The 18,564-nt window shown below is 39.7% G+C and overlaps 1 protein-coding gene across 2 annotated transcripts in view; it reads left to right on the forward strand.

Annotated features, from left to right (window-relative positions):
- The window catches only part of PDK3 (pyruvate dehydrogenase kinase 3), a 54,379-nt gene that overhangs the window by 20,317 nt on the left and 15,498 nt on the right, over window positions 1-18,564 (forward strand). For both annotated transcript variants that reach the window (XM_042868495.1, XM_042868496.1), the window contains exons 3-5: window positions 8,940-9,011; window positions 14,812-14,996; window positions 16,361-16,450. In XM_042868495.1, coding sequence (XP_042724429.1) covers window positions 8,940-9,011; window positions 14,812-14,996; window positions 16,361-16,450 — 347 coding nt within the window. The remainder of the gene's footprint in view (window positions 1-8,939; window positions 9,012-14,811; window positions 14,997-16,360; window positions 16,451-18,564) is intronic.

An 18,564-nucleotide genomic window follows, 5' to 3' on the forward strand; every position in this document is an offset into this window, starting at 1 on the left:
AACTTACAGCACCTAAGATCTAACCTTGTAAAATACTCAAAAATGAGTGTGAGGGTTGCACAATGAGCTACTTAGTCACATCTATAATTCCTATCTTAATTAACCTTAGCTTTTATCTACTTTGGGCCCTTCCTGGAAAGGCACATTAGAGAAATCTGTAGTTCGTGGATTGATAATTGTTTTTGTTCTATTTTGTACATTCAGGCTATGCTAACAAAATTATGTTACCATGGAGATAGGTTTTATCTCATCGGTGCTTGGGTGTTAGAGACTCTAACAGAAAATCTTGCTGAAATTCATGCTGGGGGGAAAAGTCAAGTATCTTGTGTGAGTTAGAGGGGGTGGAAAGAAAAACTGGGGGAGGGGAAAAGAATGGTAGTTAAATCTGGAGTTGGCATTATGAGCACTTAGAGTGATTTCATGTATGAAATGTGCCATGCTGGAATTACTGCCTTTGGCGGGCTGACAGGAATTCAGTTGACTTTGTGGTAACTGGAGAATGAACAAAGCTACAGTGCTTGAAGCCAAAGAGCTTGCCCAGTGAGTTGTAGTGGACTGTACTAAATAATTAAGCACCAGAAAGACAGCAGATTTGAAGGGCATAGGCTTTGATTTCTGCTTTTGATGACTCACCAAAAATGGCAAAGTACTGACACTGTCTTTTTCTGTCTAAGCTATGGGTTTGTTGTGTTGCTGTTTCCTTTTTTTTTTTTTTTTTTTTTTTTGCAAATTTCTCTTCTGTGTTGTTGTATTCATTCACTAATAATGTAGGAAATTGTCCATTATTCTTTCCTCCTTTGTTCTAGCTAAGAAGAAAGTAGAAATTTTACCTGGAGTGTGTTGAAAATATGATCAGGTTTGGATTTCCAATGCTTGGTAAATCCTGTAGTTAAAACCTTCAATTATCTATATCTCCTCTATGCTCCTAATAAAAAGAAAGTTCAAATAAATAAATGAATTGTGTGAAAAGGGAATGATATTCTTTACCAAGCCTAACTGCCATAGGGGTATAATGTATTGCTGACTCCACACTGTTGGGGAAACTGTACTGTAATTGCTGTTATGACGGAGTTATAAGTTACTAATGGATCATCATGGCTTTAAATTTCCTTTTAAACAAGTTTTTACTTCATAGTTTCTTCAGCTTTGAACTCTTTCTGGGGAGGAGTAAGGGATGAAGGGATGTAAGTAGTTTGAGAACATGTAAATCATAACCAAAACAAAACAAAAATGCAGCCTTTGCTGTTTGTTTGGATGACGTGTAATCAATGGGCACTGGAAAGTGGGTTAGATTTGTTTGACTTAAGGTTACATTTTTCATTTTTTCCAGTTTCGTTTAGCCGAGGGTTTAGAAAAGAGTGAGTGATAGAAGAAACTTGAATGGCTTGGATTTGATGTTAATATTCTTTCCTCTGAGCTCGTATCTCTAACTTGCTGGGTACTTGTGCTAACGATTTTGCGTTAAAGTAATAACAGTTCAGAATTAGAAAAACATCTAAATATTGTTGCTAGCTCTTTTGAAAGGAAAAACATTGTTTAGTGCCATAGATTATCCATCACCAGATACTAAAGATAAAGCACTTCAGTATGTTTGTAGATTTGCTTAAAGCATTTAGCTTGAGTAATGTTCCTTGGTTTCAGAAACTCTCAGTTCCTCATTATGCTGTTGGCTCAACCAGTGGCCTTAGAACCTGTTCTGCCTGCTGCTCAGTGCTGAGCATTGGTGACCATGTTTGGCAGCCTTTTTCTGGTTGACTTGCTTTAGTCTTCTTTCTGATTTAGACTGTTTTCTGCACAGTTACCTCCTGCATTACGTGAGATAAACACTTGGCTTGCCCCTACTCGATCCTCCAGTAATACAGAAGTGCTGATCTTTCAGCTTAGAGTTAGTAATGTTTGTTTACTCCAGAGGCAGCAGTCTTAGGACCGATGTTCCAATGAGCAAATAGAGTGTACTCATCTAAATATAGCATGCTAATAATAGTGAGCAGCCAAGCAAATCCATGTTACATAAAAATCAGGTATTGCTTGCATTCAGTACCTGAAATATTCATTGCTATATTATCCTCAACATCAGTACAGGATTACTGATATTCAGGATTTCTGATTGGTGTTCCAACACCTCTCAGGCTGTTAGTTGACACTCTGCTGAACACTGGCCAGCAGTGTGCCCAGGTGGCGAAGGACAATGGCATCCTGGCACCTATCAGAAATAGTGTAGTTGGCAGGGCTAGCAGGGTACTTGGCACTGCACTTGGCACTGTACATGAGGCCAGAACTTGAGTGCTGTGTAAGAAAGATTTTGAAGCCCTGGAGCGTGTCTGAAGAAGGGCAACAAAACTTGTGGAGCACAAGTCCTATGGGGAGAGGCTGAAGGAAGTGGGATTGTTCAGTCTGGAGAAGAGGAGGCTCAGGGAGCCTCTACAACTGCCTGAAAGGAGGTTATGGCGAGGTAGGGGTCTGCCTCTTCTGGGAACAGCCTCAGGTTGCACCAGGGGAAGTTCAAGTTGGATATTAGAAAAAATCTCAGAAAGAGTGGTAAAACATTGGAACAGGCTGCCTGTGGAGGTGGTGTAGTCACTGTCCCTGAAGATGTTCAAGAACTGTGTAGCTGTGGCACAGAAGGACGTGGTTAGTGGACGTGGTGGTGATGTGTTGATGGTCGGGCTAGATGTTCTTAGTGGTCTTCTCCAACCTTAAAAATGCTATAGTTCTAGTAAAAATCTTTGTAGCTTCTTAATTGTAGTTATTATTCTGCTTCTTCAGAAACGAGACATTCAAGATATTGTATGGTATCAAAGGATCAACATGTTCCTAATAACCTCCTCTCTCTTACTGTGCCACTGGAGATTCTATCAACTCTGAAACAGACTTACTGAAGACTCTTTCATATTGGAAGAGGCAGAGAGCTGTGTATCTCCTTAAAGATATTCAGGAAGCTGGGCTGTTCACTGTGGAGAAGAGAAAGCTTGAGGTGATTGAATGTTATCAATGCAAATAAATAATTCATGGAAGAGAATGAAGATGAGGGTGGTAGAACAAGAGGTGATAGACTCAAAACACATGAAATTCTATCTGAATTTAAAGGGAAAAATAACTTTATTTCAGCAGGGGTGATCAGACACTCCAAGAAGGTTACCTAGAGAGGCTGTGGAATGTCTGTCTGTGGATATTCAAAACACAACTGGGCTTAGTGTAGAACAGCCTGCTCTAACTGGCCATGCTTGACTGGAGCGTTGGACAAGATGATCTCAAGAGGTCATTTCCAGCTTAGAAGAATCTTTGATTTTGTTGCACAGTTAAATTGTAGCCCTAGGTTTTTTTGGAAGGCAGAAAGCTGTTGCTACTTTCCAAAACAAACAAAAAAAAAAAAAAAAAAAAAAAAAAAAAAAAAAAAAAAAAACCAAACAAACCTATACTGAGGGTAAGGGGAAAATAGAGAGGGCACAAAAAAGAAATACAGATGTCCGTAAAACAATTATGGTGGCAGCATAGATGGAAGCAGGAAGAGAAAGGGATTCAGAACAGAAAGAAGATTTGAAAGGATGAGGGAGGAAAGCATGAAGAGGGAAGGGGTGGTTGTTGACAAATTTACTGACACAGCATTTGATCCTTTCTATAACATAAGAAATGCTTTACAACGTGGATGGTACTTATGACAGTTCAATGTGTCCCTTTGCACATACTGTGCTATGCCTGTGCTGGAAGGCTTCAGAGCAGTTTGACACATTCATTGGTTCAGATCGTGATAGCTATATTGTCTTCGACACTTTTATGTTCATCTATAGAGGCTTCCAGTGTAGCTGCTTCTGAGAAGAACCTGATTTTTAGTGCCAAAAGCACTTTGTAGATCTAAGCAGTGTGCGTTTAAGGGAAGGTTATTGGGGAATTCATTTCAAAACCATATTTCTGGCCTAGATTTAGATGCTAACTTAGACACAGTCGTTGAATTCCAAGAGATCAACCTATATTCAAGAAACAGAAGATGACTTCTTCACAGAAATCAGGCAGATATTTTCTGGGTAAATTGCTTTTCTTTGTAGAGTTAAATAATTTCCTCTTTTCCTTTTACCACACACACACACAGAAAATTCAGACAGCAAGTGCTTAATTACAAAGGATGATCCTAGCTTTTTTGTTTGCTATGGGCTGTAATATATCATGAGGGAACTAGTCCATTCTGACAGTCTTGGTGGTCTCGATTGCTGTTCTTTCATTCTTAACTGTATTCACAAGAGAAGGACACCACACGAATGGTCTATATATCTTTATATACCTGTATATAGATATCTCTCTATCTGTATATATCTTTATATACCCAGCAATCATTTTCTTCTTTGAGACAATCATGGGTTGCCAGACCAGTGTTCAGATGCATTCAGATCGTCAGGATAATAGTGAATAAAGGAGGTAGCAAAGACTGGTTGCAAGAAAATCACGTATTCGCTAAATCTGTGGGAAAACTGGGCACAAGAATGTGTCAAGCATTCCTTCTGCATGAGGCTGCCTAGTCTGGCAAGGAGTCGAAAGCTGATTTTCTGAAAGGTTTGATTGGATGGAACTTCTGCCTGGAATTGTCTTGTTGCTTTGTCTGCCATTGTCTCCATCTTTCATTTTGGAGGTTACTTTAACTATATTTTAACTATGTTTTACGAACTGTAATAATTGTACCTTTTTTCATCCTTACCTATGATTAGCTTGATTGATCTTGATTCATACGAGAAAGATAATGTTGAAGAAAATGTACTTCTTCAAAAAAATCATAGAATTACCAAGGCTGGAAAAGACCTCTAAGATCGTCCAGTCCAACCATCCACCTTTCACCAACATTTCCTACTAACCATGTCCCACAGTACAACATCTAAACGTTTCTTGGGTGCCTCCAGGGTCAGTGACTCCACCACCTCCTTGGGCTCCTTCTGTTCCAGTGCCTGACCACTGTTTTGGAGAAGTATTTCCCAACATCCAACCTGAATCTCCCCTGGCACAGCTTGAGGCCATTCCTTCTAGTAAGTGAGGGTGCTCGTACATTTGTTATGCATTAAGCCTCACAAATGAAGCAGCAGAGTTCTGAAAGTAAAGTGGCTATTTTCCCATGAGGATTAATAATATGAGAGTGCATATGAGCACACATTCTCAGAGGAAATTAGTTTTCATCCACTTTTTCAGAAACCAAGTCCCTCCTCCAGCTGACAGTCTTGATGGCTCTTCCCCTGCCTCTCTATCCTCCACATAGTACCTACTCATCAGTCTCTGTGTCAGTAGAGCTACTTTAGTATCTTTCAAATTGGAAAATGTTACACTTTTCAGAAACACGTTTTCAGTGGAGTATGGATCAAATGTCTGTGTTGCAGAGGTGTTTCTGAATTGATACTCTTCTAGCATTTTAAAAGAACAACTTTTAAAGTAAGCAGAGACATCAAGTACTTCTCAGGCCTGGAACAGACAAACAGCAATGGAGTTCTGTAGTTATTTTTGATGGTGTTAGTAAAAAATAAAAATCAGTGTGACAGGACTTAGTATAACTGTGCTGACCATTTTGAAAATATTACTGTATGTGGTGAAATTTCTTATTTTAGCCTAGGATCACCTCCATTGGCGTAGTCCTGGATTGTTTCTGAAGGCTTACATGACTTGCATGGACAAACTTTCACTTCCTTACACTGCTGTGCATGATAACCTTGTTACAGAATGGCTGAGATGGGAGGCAACACCCTGGAAACCATGTAATCAAGTCTCTACCTGAGCAGGGTACCCAGACCGATGTCCAGGCAGCTTTTGGAGACCTCCAAGGAGGAGACTCTACAGCCTCTGGGCTGCCTGTATCAGAACTCCATCACCCACACAGCATAGAAGTGCTACTTGGTGTTCAGAGGGACCCTCCTTTGTTCTAGTTTATGCCCATTGCCTGTGGTCCTAACGCTTGGCACTGCTGAAAAGAACCTGGCTCTGTTCTCTTTGCACCCTCCCTTCAGGAAATTATAGAGAATGATGAGTTTTCCCACCCTTTCCCCCCCAAGCCTCCTCTTCTTCAGGCTGAGCAGTCCTAGAACTCTCAGCCTCTCCTTGCAGGATAGTGGCTTCAGTCCCATGTAACCTCAGTTGCACTTCTCGTCCTCTGTGTATAGGTTTCTGCAACACTATAATCATTGTCCACAAGTGGATTTTCAAAGAGTATTCATGCTCTGGTGGGGAAATGGGAGAATGTTCAAGTTTCAACACTTCATAGAACAGACCTCAGTTATTTCACTGTAACTTGGCTGGGATGGGATTAACTTTTTTCATAGCAGCCAACATATAGCGCTGTGCTTTGAATTTGCATCTAAAATGGTGTTGGTGACACACCAGTGTATTGGGTGTTACTGAGCAGTGCTTCTGCACTGTCAAGACAGTCTCTTTTTCTTCATTCTACCCTGTCCCCCCCTCCAGAGACTATGTGAGAAAGGGACACAGTTGGGACAGTTCATTTGAGGTATCTGAAGGGATATTCAGTATTACAATATGCCATTGTGCTTAGCTGTAAGATCTCAAAGGAGGAAGAAAAGGGGATGCTGCTGGTTATTAGGTCCATATTCCCTAGCAGTGACTGTGTGTGCTGAGGCTCTGCATCCCTGGATGTTGCTGAGTATTTGCATACTGATGGGGGAAGTAGCAAATTAATTCTTCTTTTATTTTTTTTAACTTGCAACTTTGTTTTCCTTATCAAACTGTCATTATCTTAACCTGTAAGTCACAGAATCACCGGAACAGATCTCCAGGATTGTCCAGTCCAACCATCTGCCTGCCACACTATTTCCCATTAAACATGTCCGTCAGTACAACATCTAAAAGTTTGTTGAACATCTTTAGTGATGGTGACTCCACCACCTCCCTGGGCAGCTGATTCCAGTGTCTGACCACTCATTTGGAGGAGAGACTTTTCCTAATATCCAACCTGAACCTCCTCTGCTGCAACTTGAGGCAATTCCCTCTAGTCCCATTACATGGGAGAAGAGGCTGACTCTTACCTCGCCACAACCTCCTTTCAGGAGTCTTTATGCCTTCTTTCTATTTTTGCCCCAACCAGCAGGAGAGGAGAATGAGAAGCAGCAATGTGCATAATTTGCCGTTGGCTGGGGTCGGCCCAGCACAGCTGCCTCTTCCCTGTCTTCTGTCACTGTTCTTCATCACTTTCAGTTGCAATGGCTTTCCTGTTGTGTTCCCTTCTCTTTGTTCCAGCAGGGCTGATACAGAATAACAATCCTGGTGGTGCTCAAAGCATTTTGGCACAATTTCATATGTAACTTCAAATGTTGGTTCTGTTCACTAGTAAAGGCTTTTGTAACAATTCTTAACGCTTTCCCTAAGCTTGCTTTCAAATGGGAGGAAGACTGACTTCTTACAGGTGCATACAGTGGTGGGTTGAGGGAGAATGGTTTTAACCTACAAGAGGGAAGATATAGATTACATGTTAGGAGCAAAGCTGGGTTTCTAATGGGTGGAGTTGCATTATGTTTGTTCTGATGAGATTCCCTTCAGTGTCTGGCATTGTCACCTGACATTCACTTTGAAATAACTCTGTGTAATGTTCACCAAAAAAAGAACTTGTTTCTATTCCCATCAGTGATGCCCTAAAACAGTTACCAAATTGAGGCATTCACATGTAAGATGCTGATTTAGTGATAGGGTGTGCACTGCTACTGACATCAATGGTGTTAGCCACGTTCTGCTGACAGCCTGCTTTTTGCTGCATGCTTCAAGTGCTTCTTCTATTTTGGGTCTACCAACCGAGGTAAGTTGAGTTACTGATCCAGATTAAAACTAAGCAAAATCCCCAACAAAAAAGTATAAAAGAAAGCTTTCAGCATACCAGTTGCACTGTTTGCTATGACTGAAGCTGAAATGAGAAATGGAGTGGTACATGGTTCTAGGGGGGAGTTAGAGTCACATAATTGTAGAATTCTTAGGGCTGGAAGGGACCTCTGAAGGCCACCTAATCCAACTCCCCTGCAAAATACCACAGATAGATCAGGTCGCCCAGGGCCTTATTCAGCCTCACCTTGAAAGTTTTCATGGACAGGGCGTCCCATACATGGACAGCAATGCTGTTGTAAACGTGGCTGCAACTTGAAAATGTCGGGTGAAGTTTCATAGCCCAGTTAACTACTCTTTATGGTTGTTTCTTCTCTTTTATGCTTGTTTTACCCAGTTGGGCCTTTCTCTGAGTTGTTTTCATGTACTAGAACAATTAAAAAGAAATAAATCCCACCAGTCTGGCTGACTGTTTTGTCACTGCAGCAAGTTACAGCTTTTTACGCAGCTGTCAGATTAGCAGTGAACTTCCCAAGAAAGAAGAGAGAGCAAAAAGGAAGAGGAGTGGCAGCCCCTTCTGGTAGTGTCAAAACTCTATCCTTTATGTGTGTGATTGATACCTTGTGTGATTTACTTGAAGAAATAGTTCCAAATTCTTTAATCTGTAAAGCCACATCAGTATTATGAAGTACATCTGCTCCTGAGAGTGATACTTTGCCCTCCGGACGAGTGTTGTGAAATGATGACGTTTAGGTGGCTTTCCTATGAAGCAGGCCAGCCGTGTTAGTATTGAGTTGTCTTTAGTCTTCTTTGGGACCTGCACAGTACCTCCATGGCTCTAAGCATCTGTAGTTACTTGGTTTTCACTGAATGTCTAAACTAAAACATGACTTATTTTCCTGGATTGTGGGCTGTAGGGTCATAAAATGTAGTTTTTAATTCAGCACAATAACTTTTAACTCAAAATAATGTATTTTGCTTGCTTTGTTTCTCTTTGTTTATGCTGTCTTTGCGAATCTCAGCCTTTGCAGACAAATGTGCTACACTTCTGTTATTTTAGATGAGATTGTGTGGCCTTAAGTAAAAATTCAGAAGTATTTTAGTTTTAATTATTTTAACTACTACTTTATCATCTTTGCTTGTTTCAGGTACATGCAGAGTTTCCTTGAGCTTTTAGAATATGAAAATAAAAGTCCTGAGGATCCTCATGTTCTGGATGAGTGAGTAATTTATTTCCTTGTGACACTTTATTTTAAAATGTTTGTTTTTTTGTTGTATCATAGGTAGTAGTGACCTTAATTGTAAGGTAGGATCATGTTGCTGCACTTTGTAGTGTCCTGTGTGGTACCAGATGACTTAGACCTCTACCTTTTCTTCCTTTAGTTTAATTACTATCACAAGATGTGAGACTTGCCTGAATTGAAGTAATTCTGGCCCACAGCAGTCTAGCAGCTTTTGTTTGGGAGCTGAATTAGGTATCAGCTTCAATCTGTCAAAAACAAACAAACAAAAAAAACAACAAAAAATCAACAACATTAAGACTTTTAGAGGAACAGATTTTTGAAAATGGAATGAGCACCCTGGTCATTTTAGTTGATTAAGGTAGATTTAAGTTTCTGTTATCACTTAGCAAGGTAACAGTTGCACAAGAGAGAGTAAAAGGAGCTGAAGTGCTCTTTTAGGTAGGTTTGATATCCACACTGCATGTCCCAGTCTTGAGAAGTGGACTTTGATGCTGCAGTTTGCAGATCTACCAGATTTTATTTTATTTTTTTTAAATGACCCAGAGCTGCTTATTACATGTTTTGTCACTTCAAAGTGATCACTTAAAATGTTAGAGGAGGAGTAAACTCATCTTGGATTGAACAGAGCAGTGGTGCCTTCTTCAGTTTGCGTGAGGCAGTCCTACAAACTGTGTTTATTTTTCTTTCCAGCTGCCTCATGGCTTTTTGGCTTCCTGATGCTCTTTAGTAAATAAAGTGTGGATATATCACTTAACCCTTCAGTGATCAGAGTTGAGTTGGGTTCAGTGCCTCCAGGATCCTCAGCAATGATTTCAAGCACGTAATCAATTTCAGACTGATTCAGAGTTTTGACCTCTTGCAGTAGTGTGGTGTTTGTGTGTGACAGCCAGCCCCCTGACTGCATTACATGGCTTTGGAGAGTGAGGTGTGTGAAGAGTCAGTGTTGTCAGTAGATCTTCATGTAATGCTGTTCTAAATGGTGGAATAACAGATAGGTGAATGTAAGACTGTCCTCTAGCTGTCATCTCTCTGCTCACCTGTGGAGCCTGCTTAGGGTATTCCAAGAGTCCAGTGTATCTTTCTGAGAAATTCGCTTTACCTATCAGTGTTACAGGATTATAGATGTTACCCATGCACTGTCTGTGAAGCAGTGTAATGAAATGAGTTGGGAAATTGTTCTAATAGAGAAATAGCTCTATTATCATCATCAGACCCCAGACTTTGTGGTAGCACCACAAAGACAGCAGAGCCAACATGACAGAAGTGATGAACAGAACAAATAAAACTAAACCAGTGCTAATGCTGGAGAAATTGCTTACCAGAGTGACCCAACTTCTCTGCGGTTGGTGTATAAATATGAGGAAGGATGAATGTTAATGACAGTTACCTTTTGCAAACACTGGAAAAATATTTCAGAGGGATATTTCTGTCACAGGATTTCTGTGTAACAGAGGTTCAGAGGTACTTCAGTTTCTTGGCTGGGTTCTCCTGGTTACTAGACTGGATGAAGACATGCCGCAGCATTGGCAGACTGCTGTTGCTGCCAGTAGTATGGGCATACAGGGAAAGCTGGGGTTGCTTTGGTTTTGGTGACACAAACATCTTTCCTCCAGCTTCAGGTGGGAAGTCCTTTTACAGTTCTGTCAGATAGTGTGATTGCAGAAGCATTAGGACAGTGTTTCCATTCGGTAGAGGTTGTAAGCTGGCAGAAGTGTTTGAAACTTTCCATACTGTCAGCGTGCATCCAGATAAACAAAGACAGAAGTTGCTTTTCATATATAGAAGGCTTGTAAAAAGTGATGTTTGTTAAAGGCGTTCAGAAAACACTGCACACCCTGTATCTGTGAGCTTCTTCACTGATTCTTTTTCGTCTCTTTGTGATGGAAGCATGTCAGAGAAAGTGTTCTAGAACTGACAGTAAATGAAATAATACACTGTGAATATGTCTACAGATAATGCACGCAGAAGAAACTAAGTAAACAAAGATAACTTTCCTTTCTGCAGTGTAAAGATTAAAGTATCAGAAGTTGATATCAGTAGTAGTTGTTCCTCTTTTAGCAATTTTAAATAAATAAATGCTGCAGTAACTAAGAATAAGAACATCCCATTTTGTTACTTGAAAACCATATGACATGCTGTATCAGTCAGTGTTTTGCACTTGGAAAACTGTTGCACTTTGTAGTAGTCTGTGCATGAACTTAGTTTGTTTCTGGAGATGCTCAGCTGCCTGCTAGTACTTACTTAAAAAGAGTGGTTAATGAGAAACTGCTAGTAATAACTGCATGCTGGTTCTATTTAAAAAGAATTTTTTGACTATCCACTCATGGCTTTTTTTTCTTCAGTTTTTCAGATAACAGCATCTGTTAAATGGGCACAGCAGAAATTTCCTTTTGTCCTTGTAGTGATTTTTTCAATTTTTCTTTCACTGTAACAATAGATTAAGGCAGAATGATATAACAGTCACTTGGGAGTTAAGTAACTTGCGTGGTGACATTCATGAATTATCTTTGCAGAAGTTTATAGATAAAACTATAGTTACAGTTTTATTTAATAGCCAGCTTAATTTATTTAATAGCTATGGTAACAAACATTCTTTTGTTAATGTAGAAGCCAGTGATGCTATTTGACTATAGTATCTTCATATTAGTAATTTCTCATCTGTCAAACCAACTGTATTGTTTATTCATTGTAGTTGTATGAATGCAGCGCACTGAATTTTTCCAAAGATTTATTGCTAAATAAAAGTTTCAGAGCTATTCTGTTATTTTTCTCAAGCAATCCCTGTGAGCAGCTTAAAAATTTCATTATATAATCTTCTGTGATTTGTGGGTACAGTGAAAGCTTCAAATGCCTTCCAGTTGTTTGCAGGACAATAAGTGGGTAAGGAGTGAGTGATAAGATTAAGGAAATGTATGCCCTGCTGCTTTGAAATATGCATGCATAGTTTGATATGCTTAGTCCCTTAAAGCATCTTTTTAATGGAAAGGCTTGAATGGACATGAATGGATCTTTGAAGATAGAATAGGAGCCTATCAATCATTGCAGTAGTGAAAAATTCCTTTACTGTATGCATTCACACACTATAAGCTATGTAAACATCCTACCCCTTTCTTTGCCCTTCACACACACATTGTGCATTTGAACCCTTCAGTAGCAGGATGTCAGTGACTGACTTGCCCTTGTGGAACATGTAAGCATCGTACTGTGGGTAATGGAACTACTTAAAAATAAAAAGCAAAGCTGTTTGCACTAGCACTTAGTAGGGGGTGCTGTCACTTGTTATCTTTTAGATATGATTGTAACTGTTTTTCACGTTGTGGTTTTATGCCAGTCTTGTTGCTCTGAAACAGAGAGGAAGCATGATGACAACAGCTAAGCACTAGTCTTGTCTAGAAAGCTCGGTGGTTACAAATCACACAGGATTAGGAGTTAATAAAGGGTTTTCAAACTTATTTTAAAATAATATTTCATAGAATCATAGAACCACCAAGGTAGGAAAAGACCTCCAACATCATCCAGTCCAACTGTCCACCTATCAGCAATATTTTCCACTAAACCATCTCACTTAGTACAACATTAAAACCAGGGACGGTTGTTCTACCATCTCCCTGGGCAGCCCATTCCAGTGTCTGACCCTCTTTCAGAGAAGTATTTCCTAATGCCCAGCCTGAACCTCCTGTGACACAACTTAAGGCTACGCTCTCTTGTCCTAATGCTAGTTATGCAAGAGAAAAGGCTAACCCCCACTTCACCACAGTCTCTTTTCAGGCAATTACAGAGAGTGATAAAGTCTCCCCTTTAAAAGGGGATAAGCCGCCTCTTCTCCAGACTGAACGATCCCAGCTCCTTCAGCTGCTCCCCATAAGACTTGTTCTTCAGACCCTTCACAGATTCATTGCCCTTCTCTGAACATGCTTCTGGGCCTCCATGTCTTTCTTGTAGTGAGGGGCCCAGAACAGAACTCAACACTCAAGGTACAGCCTCACAGGTGCTGAGTACAGTGAGATGATCACTTCCTTGCTCCTGCTGGCATCAGTATTTCTGATAAAAGCCAGGATGCCATTGGCCTTGTTGGCTACTTGAGCACACTGCTGGCTCACGACCAGCCAAGCATCAATGAACACCCCCAGGTCCATTTCTTCCAGGCATTGCCTGGGGTTGTTGTGACCGAAGTGCAGGACCCAGCACTTGGCCCTGTTGAATTTCATCCCACTGGCCTAAGCCCAGCTATCCAGCCTGTCCAAATCCCTCCGTAGGGCCTTGCTACCCCAAGGCAGACCAACAGTTCCTTTGAGCTTGGTGTCATCTGCAAACTCCCTGAGGGAGCATTCAGTCCCCTCATCCAGATCCCAATAAGGATATTGAACACTACATTTCAAGAAAGATTGGCAAGTAATAGGGAACAGCCACGTGGAAGTCTTTAAACTGGGACTACTTCTTTTATATGCAGCAAAACAGTGTATAAAGACTACCAAATTCTTTGTTAATGTATGGGCAAAATGTGATGATCAGACCAAGAATGATGAAAAAGTTATTAGATATTAATTTTCCATTTCTTTGAAGCTGGTAGTGTACAGTGGGAAAAATCATTTTAAAAGCAGGTCACTCACTGGGTAAGAGTAGCATGGTTTGCTGTGAAATGATTGGTTCAGCTGTCTGGTTATGAGGAGGAAGGAAGCATCTGCTTTATGTCTGCATTTGACAAGGTGACTAGCTGATACTTTTTTTTTTATTTTAATCTTTTGGTGACCTTACTCTTCCTTCCTTAGTTAGTGCATATTCTACTTTTGATACAAATAATTAATACATTTCTTCTCCATGTTTGGTATAAATCTACTGAGTGCTTTATAGTTAACTTTAAAAAAAAAAAGTTACATGTGCACATGTAGACATAGCACAACAGATTTTCTCTTTTAAAAACTGCATTTGAGGTTTTTTTTTTTTTTTATCACAAAATTATGTGATCACTATGGTGCCAATATTTAGCATTATAGAATGCAACACTGACTGAGTAGCTCTGATTTTCTGTGTCTAGGCTTAATACATAAAGCATGCATGAGTTTGTGTGTGGAATAAAAAGGATGAGTGCTTTGAAAGTGGTAGGTGTTCAGCTGCCTTGGTAGGAACAACAAAAATTCTCCAAGAGAAATGCTGGTTAAAAACAATGCAAGAGATATTCTCAAACTTCCCCCAAACTGCCAGAGGGAGAAGAGTCACTCTGAGCACTGTTGTATGTGTTCTGCCATCCAGTGGTGTAAAACGAAACTGAAGTCACACAGATCACACTTACTTATCCCAGCATTCAGACTTCAGAATAGATGCCAGGTAAAGAAATGCGTTCAGAAATTACATTGCATGGGGTGGAGTGTTGGGAAGAATGCACAAAGTGTAAAACTTGTCAGGAAGCTGTGAAGGGCAGTTGTTTTGTCTGAATCACCTCTCCAATCTATCAGCTACTGTTACAGATAATGAGTTACTGTGATGCATGTGGCTGTGGTCATAAGGAAATCTTCTGTTAACAGTGAAGATATTTATTTTAAAGAAATGTTTTGAGGAGAAATGACTCAAATCGAGGCAATAAATACTTCACAGATCTTGTGAGTGACATCTTGATGTAAGACTTCCCTTTAAATAGGCTTGTTTGGGTACAAATATGTTTTGTTTACTGGGTGGGAAAGTAAATAGATAAAATGTGTTGTGGAGAGTTGAAAGCAGAAATGAGTGGCAGAGTTTAATTATATCTTTAACAATCTGTTTCTAATTTTCTTTCTTCTAGCTTTTTAGACGTTTTAATTAAAGTCAGGAACAGACACAATGATGTGGTTCCAACCATGGCGCAAGGGGTGATTGAATACAAGGAAAAATATGGCTTTGACCCATTTGTTAGCAGTAACATCCAGTATTTTCTAGATAGATTCTACACCAACCGCATCTCTTTCCGTATGCTTATTAACCAACACAGTAAGTAATTGCTTATTTCATCTTTAAGAGCTTTAGTTATTGCTTGTAATCCTGAAGCCATATCCTTTGTTTGAGTATTTTTCAAACTCGTGACTAATTCTTAATATTCTGTGCTAATGATGGTAAAGTTGTACTGACAACTGATTAACTTGGTACTTCACAGCTATCAGGAGTGAATCCAAAGCACCAGTATGTTTTCTTCCAGTACTGGGGGGTGTTATCATTGTGGCTGTCAGTTTTCAATCTTGCTGGCACAGACAGCTTGCATAGTGATGCATTATAATTTTAGATCTTTCTGCTCAGAAGTCTGTCAATATCATTTGTAGAGTTGGTGTTTATAATCAACTAGGAGGATGCAGGTTTTGAGTAGGTTGTGTTCTGTGTGCATCTTTTTTAGTTTTTCATCAAGTTATGTAGACTTTCTTGCCTTTTAACTAATACTAATTGAGTATTTCTGACTCGAGGTTTAAATTATGACACCTTTGTCACCCTCTTCTTCCTACTCCTATTTAAGTATTAGAATTAGTCATCTTTTGCAACAAGGTTTCATTCCTTTGTGTTGTTACTTATAAACTATTATACTTGCATTACACAGTGAAAAGAGTTACTTGGACAGCTCCTATTAACCATTGTATGCAAGTATGCAGAGAGTGATGGTGTGTAAAGCTAAGGCCAAGCATGTGATATGAGTGTATCTTGTACCTTTTAGCTCTAAGAGCTTCTCTGTCTGCACACTGTTCAGCTGTTGTGGCCTGTTAATGTGCGAGTGCGCCACAGATGATGGGGAGCAAATGCAGAGTAGTGCGTTGTGAGGTTTCATACATCTTGTGTGTCTTTCCAGTTACTTTCCATGTGATTAGCACATGCCATGCTGTGTGTGTACAAGTAACTTTCATGTGTCAAGCATACTGTGAGATAACTCTGCATTTATGTTGTGTTTCATTATTGACACTGTTTATTATGACGTGGTTCTACAAGGAGCATTGTGCCAGTATATTACCTCACCATTTCTGGAATAGGAAAAGCTTTCATATCATTTGCTTAGCTCATACTGCCTCTAGTTCTTTATCAGAACTGCTTAATTTGCCATAGCAGCAGAAAGTCACTGCTGCAAAAAAGCTTAAGATCTTTCTGCCTCTTTGAGAGTTCAGCTCTCAGCGAAGGATTTGGTGAGTGCCAGACCTTACGTGCAAGTGGGAGTGCTGCTGAGAGTTGTCTTCAGCACAGGGTTTCTGCCAGTTTGCTGCAGTGTCTTTACACAGAACGTTGTGCTATCCAGTAAGTTTTGAGGTATCATCAGAGTTTGACATGCTATGCTGTCTCAAGTGTAAAGGCAAGTTATCACCATTTGTTTTTCCTTACAGCGCTTCTTTTTGGAGGAGACATTAACCCTGCTCATCCCAAACATATTGGAAGTATTGATCCTAATTGTAATGTGGCAGAGGTGGTTAAAGGTAAGGAAACTAACTTGACAATTTTTTTGATTGAAAAGTCCACAATTTAGAATATGAATAAATGTACTATTCTGATACAAAAGACTGAAGGTGATGTACATTGATGTAATAAATTGATGACAAAAACAACAAGAAATAAAAGTTGCAGTTGCTTACGATGAAGCCATGAGCTAAATGAGAATTTCTGAAGTCTCCATAATTAAGAACGGTGAGACTTCTGTTACATTTCTGATACATTAGCAGAACTAGGGAGACGTGATTTTTTTTTTTTAACTTCAGTATGACCTTTTTAATATCAGACTAAGTACTTAAATGTTGTGTTAAAATTACATATCCTTTTTCCCCTGAATACTCAGAAATGTGTTCTAAGGCACTATTATTTTTATTTAGTGCTGGTAGTGAAGAAATGTGAGAATAAGTGCAATTTCTGATTGATTTATTGCCCTTCAAGTGCAGTGTTCTGAGGTGTGTGGTTGTTCCAGCGATTAATCACATGCATTTTACCACATCGCATCCCGTTCTCTCTTGTACTACAGACATGTTCATGTTATGAATATTCATATGCTTTCAGAGCAGTAGTAAACATGCGTGAGGCAATGCTGTCTCCTGTGAAGAACCAGCTTATTGAAGAGTCATGCTCTGGATGTATCTATTTACAAATACAGTTTTTGATCTAGGAGTGAATTCCACCCTCTGTCCTTCACTGCTGTTTATGCAGTTACTAGAGGAGAAGAATGTTTCTTCCTTTTTCTTTTTGTCAGCTTTCAGCTAAGAGAGAGATCTTTGTTAGAATTTGGCCTGCGTGATAGCTTGCTTTGTAACAAATGATTTTTAGTGTTAGCAGGGCTTCTCAACTTCTAGCTCTTTGGCTTCTAAGGTGGCTGTTTTCCAGCAGCTCTATTTTCATTTGATTGATCTTATTCCACTTTGACATTGTATGGTACAGGCTTGTTTATTTCAATGCTCCTTCTAATGGTTGTGTTTGAATCTATTTTATCATGAAACTCATAGTTGTAATCTGTTGTGGACAGAGGAGTGCACGGTATCAACAGATGTTCAGTCCAGTTTTCAAGCTAGTAGCTGCAGTAGATAAACTATATATGAAAACATCCTTTAACAAAATCAGGGCATCAAAAACAGTATCCTCTGTTGTCTTTCAAAGAAACAAAATGTCATTAGAGGAAGAGCCTGTCTAAAGTCAGAGTAATTAAGGCTGTTTCATCTTCAAGGTGGTCAGAGGGCTTAGCATACATTTTACATACTGTGCTAGCTCTAAAATGACCTAGTGCATAGGTGTTATGTGGAGCAATCTGCCAGAAGTAAGATGTGACTTAGGCACAGGATGTGTCAGCTACAGGCTCTGTATGCCCTTCAAACCTAAAAGAAATGATTTACATGCCCACTTCTCACTTCAAGCAGCTCTACTGAGTGTATGTTTAAATGCATCTTTAAATGTCTGAGGTGGGTCACTATCTCACTGACTGTCCTACAGAAATACTTTATATTTATTTGAGCTGAGAGCAACTCTGGACTTGTTCTTCAGGCTATTACTTTATGTGTACCAATAGATCCTTCACTCCTGTTGTACCTCAAGCCATAACATGAGGAATGTTTTGAACAGGTCCTAGGCCTCTGCCAAAGATGAAGGTGGCTTTTAGAAGAAGAGTGTCTGCACCCAGACATTTTTCTGGATGCATAACTGGATCATGAAGTGATAGTGCCTGTCTTTTCATCTCAAGCACTTCAGGGTGGCTACTTCTTGAAAATGGATGAGTCTTACATTCTGTTTAGGGAGGCTAAATGGAATTTTTCAGTCCCTTCATTTTCTTGAGTTTTACATAGTGGATGTATCTGCAGAACGTTCATATATTGATGTCTTCAGGTATTATCACCTTATTAGTAGTATTCTTTCTCCACAATAAAGGAATCCAACTCCTGCTTTCTTGATCCACGTCTGATTTTCACTTCCACACAGATGTGGAAATTCTTTGAAATGTGCTTATATAGTCCATTCTCCATGTAGAGCCCCTCGTTCAAAATAGCTCCACAGTTACCTTTAACTTTTGATGGCTGTCTGAGTCAAGGTGCTGACTATGCTCCATACGTGTTTTTTT

The sequence above is a fragment of the Lagopus leucura genome, unplaced genomic scaffold (genome assembly GCF_019238085.1).
Source record: "Lagopus leucura isolate 7727_CA_CO unplaced genomic scaffold, USGS_WTPT01 Super-Scaffold_100001, whole genome shotgun sequence".
Classification (NCBI taxonomy): Eukaryota; Metazoa; Chordata; class Aves; order Galliformes; family Phasianidae; genus Lagopus; species Lagopus leucura.